Source organism: Callospermophilus lateralis, chromosome 14 (assembly GCF_048772815.1).
Source record: "Callospermophilus lateralis isolate mCalLat2 chromosome 14, mCalLat2.hap1, whole genome shotgun sequence".
NCBI lineage: Eukaryota > Metazoa > Chordata > Mammalia > Rodentia > Sciuridae > Callospermophilus > Callospermophilus lateralis.
This window is the reverse complement of record NC_135318.1, coordinates 97625655-97639167: the sequence shown is the minus strand read 5'-3', so window position 1 is coordinate 97639167 and position 13513 is coordinate 97625655. Positions and strand designations below refer to the sequence as shown.

Sequence of the window (13513 nt, the reverse complement as noted above, 5' to 3'; positions counted from 1 at the left end):
CATTAAGAAAATGAAAAATCCAGTCCTGTACTAGGGAATATGTCTGGGATACATGTAACTGACAAAGGACTTATCCTGAAAATACATAAGGAACCCTTAAAATTCAACAGTAAGACAACTAGCCATCTAATTAAGAAAAGAGCAAAGCATTTTGAAAAGACTCTTCAAAGAGAGATGTTGCCATTTTTAACAAGTATTAAGTGCATGAAAAGATGCTCAAACCACTAGTCATCTTGAAAAAGAAAATTAAACGCAGTAATTTACTACCACATACCTATTAGAATACTAAAGGTGGGGGGGACTGGGGTTGTGGCTCAGTGGTAGAGTGCTCGCCTAGCACTTGCGACATGCTGGGTTCAATCCTCAGCACCACATTAAAAAAAAAAAAAAAAAGGTATGGTGTCCAACTACAACTAAAAAAATATTTAAAAAAAAATACTAAAGGTGGGGCAAGGTAAGTGTACAGAAACCGGAATTCTTACACAATGTTGGTGAAATATAAATTGGTATAATCTCTATGAAAAAAATCTGCCAGTTTCTCACAAAGTTGAACATACACTGTATGACTCAGCAATTCTATTCCTAGGTATTTACCCAAAGAAAGTGATAATAAAATCTACTCAAAGAATTGTTTAGAAATGTCCACAGACATTTCTTATTAATATCCTGAAACTAAAATCAATCCAACCATCCTTCAATAGGTGAAAAGACAAAGTGTGGTATTATCCAGATAATGGAATATTACTCAGCAACAGAAAGAAAAAATTATGATACATGCAACAACATGAATAATGCTGTAGTAACACGAGTAACAAAATGCCAAATTCAAAAGATTACATATTGTATGATTCCATTTATATGAAATTTAAAATAGGCAAAATTAGTCTAGAGTGACAGAAAGACCAGTGTTTGCATAGTTAGAGAACGCAGCAGATTGACTATAAAAAAGCATGAGGGAATTTTCTGGCAATATGAAAATAATCTATATTCTGAATGGTAATAGTTATGTATGTGTATGAATGAATTGGTCAAAACACATTCAGTGGTATACTTATCCTGGAGTGCATGTTCTTATGTTGCAGTATAATTTTTTAGGCAGAAATTAAGAAGCGTTTTCCCAAATTAAGGTTTTCAGAAGAAAGACTTACCTTATTAAGTGCAACAATGAAGGGACATTTTTTAGATTTCAGAAGGTTGATGGATTCAATTGTCTGAGGCTCCAAACCATGCATAATATCAACAACTAAAATGGCAATATCACAAAGAGAGCTTCCTCTGTTTCTCAGATTACTGTTATAAAGAGAACAAAGATGTATGAATAGAAAATTCCAATATCAATATACTTCTTAAACTGTAATTTCTTTGTTAAACCTAAACAAAAAGGACAAAATGAGAACAGTTATGGGGGTCAGATGTGGTGGTGTACACCTGTAATCCCATGTAGGAATGAGGCAGGACAAACACCAATTAAGGCCAATCTGGGAAACTAACTTAGCAAGATCCTGTCTCAACAACAAAAACACAAAAACGGTTGGGGATATACAGTCTTTGCCTTGCATCCATGAGACCCCAGGTACAATCCCCCCGTACCATACACAAACAAAACTGGGGATTGGGTCCAGGACCTGGACAGGTACCATAATCTAAGGATGCTAAAGTCCCTCATATAAAATGGCATAGTACATCCTCCTGTAAACTTTAAGTCACTTATAAATTACTTATACAAGTTAAGAATTCCCAATACAAAATTCCAAAATCAAAACCTTCAAGTACCAACCTGATGCTCAAAAAGTTTCATATTTGGGAATATTGTGGATTTCAGATTTTTGGAAAAAGTTTATTCAAGAGCTGGGTTTGCAGCTCAGTGGTAGAACACTTGCTTAGCATGTGTGAGGCACTGGGTTCGATTCCAGCACCACAAATAAACAAATGAATAAAATAAAAGTCTATTCAAATACTCCAAACTTCAAAAACTTGGGACACTTCTGGTCCCAAACATTTTAGAAAAGGAGTATTTAAGTATTTAACCTATAATACATAATACAATGTGAACAGTTATCATACTGAATTGCTTAGTGAATAAAAGACAAAGAAACAAGTCTGTACACATTCAATACAGATGCATTTTTTAAATTATTTTCATCTATAATTGTTTGAATATATAAATGCAAAACCAGGGCATGAGGAGGGAAAACTATATGCATTAAACTGTTCAAGGGCCATAGCCCTTAACTTGCCAAAGGCTCATCTGACACACAGAATTAACATCTGTTAGAAAGAGCTCCAAAAGTTTCTCTAATATTTCTGCCAATTTTGACTCAGTTTTTCATGATAATGAATAGGACAACACAATATAATCTTCTCTTTGTAATGGCTTTCACAGGAGTTAGTAAAAAAGATTTCCTTCTCTAGAAAACAAGGATACAAATAAAACACAACTAAATCAATGAGGATTGCTATAGGGACCACAGATTTCAAATGATTACCCAAGTTTAATGACTCTATTAAAATTTTAGAGTAAGTTTCAAGAAATTTCCTTGAAGACTTGTTCTTACCTGAAAGACTCATGCCCAGGGGTATCAATAATTAGCATTCCAGGAATCCGAACATTCTCTCTGTCAAACTAGAACCAACAGGAAGTTCAAGAAGTCAAAACAATGAAAGCTTCTTTATAAAAACAATTTATCTGCCATAAAAACTTAAAAATATCACTACTTCCTTTTCTAAATGAATGGTTTTAAAAGAAAATCAACAAGCAAAGCAAGATGGTTAGTATTTTTCATTAATATTAAAAGAACTTTTCAGAAACAATGAAAAAATAGCACCTTTAAATCATAAAACTATATTATAAACTACATTTTGATAAGATTATTAAAGGTGATACAAATAGTAAAGTTATCTATAGGAAGATATTTGCAAAATGTATCTGATCCAATTTTAAAGCTTACTTAATTACCAAAAAAATTCCAAAAGTATGTTTTAAAGAAAGTTTACCACATCAATCAAAAATGTAAATAAATTTTTAAAAATTTCCTGCTTATTCAAATAATGTCATATGAATCTACAGTATCCTGTTATACCAGATGTCATCGATACAATAAAAAACTAGGACGATCAGAATTGCATCAAAACGACCTAGCAGCCAAACACTGACAGAGATGAGACTATCTCAGCACAATAATAACTGAAACAGACTGAAACTCAGTAAATACTTAAATCCATCAGTTCACAAGAGAAAACAAAACCAAACTGGTCACTATTTTAAAAGCTGGCATATAAAAGTTGAAGGATCAGGCGCTAACCCTGCCTTTCCTATGCACTTTATCACTAAGCAATCAAACAGTAAATCAGATAAAGTTTCTCTAAAAGTACAGGAACATGGATGATGGGATTGAAATATCAACATTTTGCAACCCCAAGAACATTAAAAGGGTGCTTGCATTGGAATGATCCATCAAGCTTTACTTTTATTTTACTGTGCTACATTCAACATAAAAAAAAAACTGGATACCTTCAAACAAGTAGAGAAAATATGAGAGCTAATGAAAGAAAAAAAATCAGTGGGAAAGAAAAGAATTCTTAAACATGGAGATCAATGTTAACAATGTTAAAACATGGAGAGAAACAACCAATTTTGACTTCAGAACAGTGGTTGCTTCTGGGACAGAAAGGGAAGAAAACAGAACGTGATGGCTCCAATAATGATGTTTTATTTCTTGGAAAGATTTAAGGCAAAATAATACAGATATTAATTCTGAATGGTAAGTATTATGGGTCTGATATACTAGACTATTCTTTTTTCTTTTTGAAATAGTTAATAGCTTAATTTTTGTTAGAGATGAAAACACGTGATATACAACGTAACTTACATTTTTAATCATCTTAGTCTGTTCATTAATAGCTTCCAGGGGAACATTGGTGGCCCCAATTTGCTGCGTGATACCGCCTGCTTCACCATCTTGGACATGTGTGTGGCGGAGCTATTAGAAGATAGCATATTTAGACTGGTATTTTGACAAGGAAAAAGATAAAAGCTATAAGAAATTAGCGAATTTTTTATCGTAAACAAAACTGCCTATGTGTGTTAATGAGTTTTTAAAACTTTGTCAGTGCTTTTAAATTAATGTTTTTAAAGTTATTTCAATGCATACAGATTTTTCTTACCTTATCTAGAATTTTTGTCTTTCCTGTGTCCACATGTCCAAGTACGCAGATAATAGGGGCTCTTAGCTTTTCTGTATTTACATTTTTACTATGTTCAAGTCGCCGTTTCTACAAATAAAAAAAAAAAACACAAAATTAAATATTATTTCAAATCCTCACTATCCTTATATTTTTTCTATATTTTGTCTTGTATGAGAATACCACAACCTGTACCCAAGTTCTTTGCTGATTTTATTAAACATAACTGCATTTTTCACAGCATGAACATTGCAATCTAGTTCTCATCACAGCTACGCTAGACAAAGAGAAACCTGCTTAGAATAGATTTCAAAGTAACACAGTTAACTATGAAAAGGAATGGTATCACTTCCAACTCTTTGATCATTTTTACATACAGTTAATGTAATGGGATATGATAAATAGAAAAGGAACTGATCTTTCCATCATTTGACTATACAGTACAACCTCTAATTTATGTGTAGGTTTATTAAAAAGATAATAAGAATTATAAAGACTTTTTTTTTTAAGTAATTTTTTGTCACACTTTAAAGAAGGGCAGTACTGGGTAATGAACCCAGAGCCTTACGCATGCCAATCAATCACTCTACCATTGAGCTACACTACCAGTTCTTTTTTATTTATTATCTGAGATAAGGTCTTGCTAAGTTGCCAAGGTTGGCCTTGAACTTGCAATTAGTCTGCCTCAGCTTCCTGAGTAGTTGGGATTACAGGTATGCGTTGCTGTGCCCAGATAATTTCACACATTTACCTAACACACTAACATTAAAAACTCCTCTCAGAAATATTTTAAATCTTGGCTTAAATAAATCCAAACAACATCACCTACCTTCCCAAGGCTCAAGAGCTTAATATATTTCTTTGCAACACTTAGCTAATTACCTCAACTTTCTGGGAAAAAAATCATAAGACTGCCCATTCTTCAAAATAACCTTTCCAATAGCTGACATTCAAATGAAATTAAGACTTTCATCAAAGCTATGAAGTAACATCATTTACAAATCTATTTCCTATCCAAATACCAAATTTGTAGGAGCTCTGTCCTTTATTTTCTTATACTAGATACTAAATTTTTCATGGAAACTGGAATGATAAAACTTTCTGAAATGTCAAAAGCAAGATGCAGTGGTCAAGTACTTGTTTACTGGTAAAGATACGGACACAAAAGTCCTGCAGTATGCACAATTTAAATTTAAATATCATAACTGCAGTTAGCATTTGACTTGGTTGACCACTACCATTCTCTCCTGTTTGATCAAGTGTAAAAATTTTTGGAGACCATGAGGTACAGATTTTAACTCAGAATTTTACCTCTAAGTATACATACTGAACACCAAGACAGGACACTTGTACAAATACATGTGTACAACAGCAACTGTTCACTACAGTACTGTTCATTAGGGCAAATTAAGAATGTATAACTACTAATGTTATGTAGCTGGAGATTTCTTAATGAGAAATCTCTGAGGTTTCCCAAGCCCCAGAGCTGACACGAATTAAGTATCTTGGGAAACCCCTATCTGTAGCGGAGACTCCAACCAAGAACTTCAGAGTGAATTTCAGAAAATAATATAAAGTAGCAAGATTTTGGATCTACAAAGGTTGTTATGGACTTAAGTGCATTTCCCCCAAATCCATACATTGAAACCCTAACCCTCAATGTGACTGCTTAAGGGATGGGGCCATGAAGGAGACAATCAAGGTTCAATGAGTTCCTAAGGGTAGGCCTTTAATCTAATTGGACTGGTGTCCCAAAACAGACACCAGCAATCTCTCTCTATATATATATACACAAAGAGGAAAGGCCACATGAGAACTCAGGAGGGCGGGTGGGTGTCTGAAAGCCAGGAAGAGAGCTCTCCCCGACAGCATTTTAATCTTGAATATCTAGTTTCTGAGAACTGTAAGAAAATAAATTTCAGATATTTAAGACACCAATTTGGTGGTATTTTGCTGATACCACAAGCAGAATAATACCAAATTAATTTAGGATCTTTCAATAAAATTGAACAGAAAATGTGGCTGTTGACGGCGTTGAGGCAGGACTCCTTGAATGACAAGAGGAGTTCAGCAATCCTCTCCCTAAAGTGAGATACAACCAAACAAAACAGTCTAAACAACCACTTAAACTCTAGCAAACGGCTAAAGGCATACACCAAATAGGAATGTTTAATTCAAGAAAACCTATTGGGCCTCAGTAAGAGCGCTGGCATCCCATGGCATTTTAGTCTGAGCTACTCTGTTCTTCTTCCCACTCCTACAGCTCCATAGGGAGACATGGTACAGGGCAGAGGGATGTGGTGTTCCATACCTTAGGGCATGGCCACAAACAGCAATGATCTCAACAATTAGAGGAGAAGATAAATCACAAACCAGACTAAGCTCTCCATCCCATTAGGGCAAGTGACAACCTGGAACTTCAGCTAGAAATTTAACAGAGAGGTCTGTGGAACAAGATGGCCAAGGTAGGCATTGGCAAGATAATGTTGTGAGAGATGAGAGAAACATTTATATCCTCAGGAAGATATAAAGAAGAACAAACAAGTATGTATTTACCTTCAAAATAAATGAAGAAAAAATTGACAAGACTAATAAAAATAAGATTCCACAAAAAAGTTTGAAAACTTCAATAGCAAATAGAAAAACAACAGAAAATGAGGAAGTCCACAAACAATCTGACCATCACCAACAACCAACGTGACCTAACTAAATGTTGGGTCCAGAGACAGAATATAAATTCTTCTTCAAGCACACAAATAATCTAAAAAGTGAATAAAACAAGTTTTCATTATGTTAAACTGACAGAGGACTGGAGATGTATGTTAGTGGTACACCACTTGCTTAGCATGTGAGGAGGCCCTGGGTTCAATCCCCAGCACTGAAGGGAAAAAAAAAAAAAAGACAATAAATATCAAAATTCAGAATTAACAACAGAAGGAAATTGGGCAATCCATAAATATTTGAAATTAAAACACTTTTAAATAACACACAGGTCAAAAAAGAAATTAAGAAAAATTTGAAAATAACACAACTTACCAAATTTTATGGGATACAGATAAAGCAATACTTATAGGGAAATGAATCAATAATATAATAATATAAGCTATCACCAGGAAAAGTTAGCAAAAGAGGAAGAAACTAAACCTGAACTCAACCAAAAGAAGAAAACAAATAGAATAAAAATTAACTGAAGAGAAAATAAGAAAAAAAATTAAATAAAATGTTAGATTGGGTCTTTGAGAAAATCTTTAGCTAGATAGATCAAGAAAAAAAGAAGACAGAGCAACAAAAGCAGAAGCAAGAGAAGGCACACTCATTGACATTACGGAAACCTGAAGAATTGTAAAAGAATACTATCAACAAGTTTATGCTCACAGATTAAGACAATTTAGATGAAATACATGATTAGAAATTAGAGAACGACTCCAGATGAAATAGAAAATATGAATGGCCCTACATAACAAGAACTTAGAAATCTAAAAATATTCCCATTAAAAAAAATTAGTAAATTCTACCAAACATTTAAAAAAGGAAATAAAACAATCCCTCATAAACTTGAAGTAGAGGTAGGAAAACTTCCCAAACAATTCTATAATGCTAATATTATCAAAGCCAGACAAACACATCGTAAGAAAGCTATTGATCAATATTCCTCATAGACACACATCCCCAGATACTCAACAAAATATTACCAAACTAAATCCAAAAACATACAAAAAGATTACATGCCATGATCAAGTGGGATTTATCCCAAGAATGCAACAATGGCTTAAGATTTCAATATCAATTGGCGCTATCACCATGTACTAATACAATAGAGGGGGGAAAATGTCACCCATGGGGATAAAAACCAGGAACACAAGGGAATTTTCTCAAATTGATCTATGTAAAAAACCTATAGCTATCATCATAATTAATGATGAAACTCTGAATGTTCCCCCCTGTCAATTTGGGAGCAAGGCAATTACATATGCTCTTATGATGTCTATTCAACACTGTAGTACTTACTCTATCCAGGAAAATCAGGAAAGAGAAACAAGAAGCAATTAGAGTGGAAAGAAACAAGTAAAAACTGTTTTGATAGATGCCCTGACCTGATTACAGGAATTTCTAAGGAATCCATGAAGAGCTATTAGAATAAAAAATGTTTTTTTGGCACAACTGAATACAAAATCAATCTATCACTTATTTATAGTATTAATGGGAAATTTTTTGTCATTCACAATAGAATCAAAAGGAATAAAAAGCTAACTAATAAATTCAACAAAAAATACAAATCTTGTACTTTCAAAACTAAAAAACACAGCTGGAAGAGTTTAAAAGATCTAAATAATGCAGAGGCAAACTACATGCAAGGAAGATTAAATATTAAAATGAAATTCATTTGTGTTTCATATATATCTTATCTCCATAGCCTAAAGGTAATTTAATACAATATTGTTAGTGTGTCTGTAGTACTTTGATTATAACCTGCCTGTTGTTTGAGGTCAAGTGTGGAATTTTCCACAGTGGCAGTATGTCAGTGCTCAAAAGTTTTAGATTTTGTAGTGTTTTATATTTTCAGATTAGTAATGCTCAACCTATATATTAAATGATAAAACACTACTTGGCAACAAAGAGAACAAAATAATGGCATATGGTATGACATAAGTGAACCTTAAAAAGAGGCTAAGCAAAAGAAGCCACACAAAAGACCACATGGCTAGGGATATTGCCCAATATCCTCCAATAAAGACAGTCTCCAAAGACTTATCTAGCCCAAACATTAATATTGCTGAGGTACAAATCCTAATTTGGAACAACAGACTCACTCAATCCTTTAGGAATTCAGACAATTTTTTCTAGAATTTATAGAAGGAAAAAACAAATGATGATATGTAAACATGAAAATAAAAAATTATAAATAAGTTATACATGAAAAGTTAAGGAAAATCAAAATATTTTTGGCTTTCTAACAGTTCAGTCTCTTCAAGCCAACTAAAATCATTTTTAATGTATTATTTACACTAAGTTGACAGAATTAAAGCAAACTTTCTCTTAAAGTCTACAACCTTAAGTAGGAAAAATATAAAAAGTATATTAGGTGTATGGATTTCACTAAATAGAAGCTCCATTTACCAGATTTAAACAACTAAAGTGCTGATATCAGATTATCTAATCTAAATAAGTGAGGCAAACACTTAACTGATGTTTATAACTAGGCAGCATATGCTCAGAATACTTTCACATACCTATAAACGATCAAAGAGCACACTGAAATTTGGAGAAAACAACAACAAAATGAAGCAGCCACGGTTCTGATTCAGGTAAGAGAGGGAGATAGGGTCCCTGGGTTAGACTGGTGTTGCAGATTTGTGATGTCTCAACACTACAAAAATTGGAGAAGAGTCAAGAAAATATTTTTACAAGCGCTGCTGCTCAAGGCCTTTAGTTATAGAGTACAATCCTAATGATCGTGCAAAAGTGGGAAGAAAAGGAATGAAAAGGGGAAAACAAATACCTCAATTCTCCGTTTTGCTTTGTCATAAGCCCTTTCTTCTTTAGTTCGATCATCATCAGAGTCATATTCAGAGTCTGAGCTCATTTCTTTACTTGGCTTTTTATCTAATGTTTTCCCTGAATCTTTCTCATCTGACATCTTTTCCTCTTCCTCATCACCTTCACTGCCTTCACTTTCTCCTTCTTCCTCCTCTTCCTCTTCACTATCTTCTTCTTCTTCTTCCTCTTCTTCCTCTTCCTCCTCCTCTTCAGGGTTTTCTTTTACTTCTATATGAACCGTGTTTCCTTCTTTCATAAAAGCAAATAAATTTTAAAATAAATTAAAGTTGACATTATAAGTTTGTATCAAGACAATGGAGATGTTAGGGTAAGGGAAAATCATACTGAAATGCATTAATTAAGACGTTAACATTGTGTTTTCATGCCTCATAAACACAAGTACGTATCTCTATACTACAATGAAGAGAGTCATTTAACAGTAAAAAACTTAAGGTAGAAATCCTTCTGAAGTTAATAAAAAAAGCTCTAAGTCAGGAGCCAAAGGAAAATAAACATAGGAGATGAGAAACATGTAATCCTTACCCAGGGGGTCATTAGCTGCCTCAGTGCTATAGTGCCAGCCACTGGGAGTCAAGACCTACCCAGGACTGGTGGGGAAAGGGGGATGGTGAATGGAGTGGGCAGACATTGGGTTTTACCCTTACTGTGGGGTGACATTGTGAAGAGTTACATTCTAAGGATGAATAAGAAATAAGACTTTTTCATTATTGGCAGATCACCTGTAGATTGTTTGAATTCTAAATTTATAACAACATGATTCCATACTGCTAGTTTATACTTACTCCTAGTGAACAATAGGTTGAATATTCCTAATCTGAAAATCTGGAGTCTGTAATGTTCCAAAATCCAAAACTTTTTGAGCACAACATGACACCATAGGTGGAGAATTCCATATCAATAAACCTTATTTCATGCACAAAAGTATTTGAAATATTGTGTAAAATAACTTTTAGGCTATGTACAGCAGGCATATGTAAAATACAATACATTTCATGTAGACTTCGGTCCCATCCTAAAGATATCACATTTTATATATATATACACACACAAATACTTTAAAATGTAAATATCCAAAATCCAAGATCTCTGATCTCAAGTATTTCAGATAAAGAATATTCAACCGGTACATAAACAACTGGCTCTAAAGAACAGAGATCATTCTTGACTTTAAATTATTTCTACAGTTTTATAAGTGAACTATCTAACACAAGTTCTGCTGCTCAAGGCCTTTAGTTATAGAGTACAATCCTAATGATCGTGCAAAAGTGGGAAGAAAAAGAATGAAAAGGTGAAAACAACTACCTCAATTCTTGATACTTAAAAGTATCAAGCCACATGAGGAAAAAATTTACATAAGGAAAATCAGCATATAAGATACCCAAAGGGTATAGTTTAAGTTATAAAAGCAAGAATTTTTAAATGATTATGCTTCTAACATTCAGGGAACAACAAACAGTTAAAAATTTAAGAAGGTAAAAGTAGACAATATACAAAAATAGCCAAATGTAAATTCTGAAACTGGAATACCAAGAAATAAAATTCAGAACTCAAATGAGATGGGCTTAACAACAGGGTAGAAACAGCTAAGGAAAATTAATCACCTAGAAGACAGAAAAAACGATCCAGAATGAATTATGAGAGTCAACAGGTAGAAGCTACAGAAGAGATGAAAGGAAACAGCAATATAGGAAGATCTATCACAGACACACTTATAACCCTATGGGAAATGATGACTTACACCATAACACTAACAAAAACAAAACCACACATTCATAAAGCCATATAAGCAGAATAAATAAAAACTTACGCTGATATCTGATTTTTCAAAGAAACAATGAAGCTAAGACAAAGGAATGATAATTTCAAAGTGTTAAAAGTTTCAACCAAGAATTCCTCACTAAGTTTTTCATGATAATGAAATAAAGATATTTTTAGAAAAAAAAAAAAATGGAATGCCTGACTAGCAGATCTATACAAAAAGGAATTCTGAAAAGGGTTCCTCAGAAAAGAAGAAACAATCCCAAATTGAAGGTCAAAGATGCAGGAAGAAATGAAGCAAAACAAAATGCTAAGAATGTGGGTAAACTTAAATATTGAAAGTATAAATAAGAGTAATAAGCTAATACAGAAAAAAATACAGAATGAAAAGAAATGAGAGCAATGATATATAAACTGGGAGTTAGGAAAATGTTTATGTACTCGAAAATCCTTCATTGTTGGGGAAAGTGGGTAACATTAGCCTTGGTTATTCAAAAAATGCAGGTTAAAAACCTTCTAGAGTAACCAACTAAAAGAATTAGTAAAATATGTAACTTCCGAGGTCATAAAAGGAAAATACAATGGAATTCAAAAAATACAATTATTGGGGCTGGGGATGTGGCTCAAGTGGTAGCGCGCTTGCCTGGCATGCGTACGGCCCGGGTTCGATCCTCAGCACCACATGCAACAAAGATGTTGTGTCCACCGAAAACTAAAAAAATAAATAAATATTAAAAAAAAAAAAATACAATTATCTAAAAGATGGCTAGAAAGGAAGGGCGTGGTGGAACAGAATAAAGGATTTAGTAAAGTGAAAAACTTAAAAACCAATATGTTTCATCAATACATCAAATGTTAATATACCCTAGGTAAAATACAGTTATTGACAAAACTAAGCTTGCTATGGTCTGAATGTGATGTCCTTTCCAAGATTCATGTTGAAACACAATACTCATTGTGGCAGTATTAAGAGGTGGCACCTTTTGAGAATTAGGTCATAACGAATGGGTCAATGTTCTTTAAAAGAAGCTTCAGAAGCAGTTCAATCCTCAGGCCCTTCAACCCTTCTACCATGTAAGAACAGTTTTCCTCCCCTCTGAAGGACGCAGCAACAACATACCATCTTGGAAGTAGAGAACAACTGTCACCAGACAATGTCAGTAACTTGATCTTGGACTCGCCTATTCCAAAACTTTAATCACCCCATCTGTGCTATTTTGTTACAGCAGCATACACTGAGACAATGCATTTTAAGAATATAGAAAGAGTAATAAAGATAGAAAATGATCCTATACATCAAAGCTGGTGTAGCTATGAACAGACTTCTAAGGCAAAGGCACTACCTGAAAAAGGAAATATATATTTCAATATTATACAAAAGTCCCAGTGCATCAGAAAGATCTAAGATTGTGTTTACCTAATAACTTAGCATCAAAATATATAAAGCACAAAATTAACACAACTTAGGGAGAAACAGAAAATCCACAATAGTGGTGGGAATTCCTTTATGTTTTATGTGATGGTCCCAGTAAGAGTAAAAACACAACAGAAAAAAAAAAATCAAAACCAGAAAAGACTAAAAAGATCAGCAAACTTGAGCTAATAATAGAAATCAAGGCATCCAAGTACTACAGAATGCCTTCTAATACATATAAAACATAATAACTGATCATATGCTGGGCTCTAAATCAAGACTACGTATTTCAAAAGACAGTTATCTTCTCTGATTACTCACTTTTATAAATTAAGAAATTCAGTAAATACATTATTTGTAAAAAAAAAAAATATATATATATATATATATATATATATATATATATATATATATCTCAAATGTAAATTAGAAAATATCAGAACTTGTGGAATTTGATGAAAGCCATGCTTAAAGAAATCTTATGGCTTTCAACAAGGATTGGGTGGGTAAGGGAGACTGGGAAAAAAATTTTAAAAATCAAAGAGCCAAACATTATTCTCAAGAAGACAGAAAAATAATAATAAATTAAACCCAAAGAAA

The 13513-nt window shown here is 33.3% G+C and overlaps 1 protein-coding gene across 4 annotated transcripts in view; it reads right to left on the bottom strand.

Annotated features, from left to right (window-relative positions):
• Positions 1-13513, bottom strand: part of Eif5b (eukaryotic translation initiation factor 5B) — a 57217-nt gene that overhangs the window by 12346 nt on the left and 31358 nt on the right. The window contains exons 10-15 of one of the 4 annotated variants that reach the window (XM_076833676.1): positions 12143-12211; positions 9683-9969; positions 4165-4272; positions 3870-3980; positions 2556-2623; positions 1149-1290 (exon numbers count right to left, since the gene is read on the bottom strand). In XM_076833676.1, the coding sequence (XP_076689791.1) occupies positions 1149-1290; positions 2556-2623; positions 3870-3980; positions 4165-4272; positions 9683-9969; positions 12143-12211 (785 nt within the window). The remainder of the gene's footprint in view (positions 1-1148; positions 1291-2555; positions 2624-3869; positions 3981-4164; positions 4273-9682; positions 9970-12142; positions 12212-13513) is intronic. The other 3 variants (XM_076833677.1, XM_076833678.1, XM_076833679.1) reach the window with 3 other exon arrangements.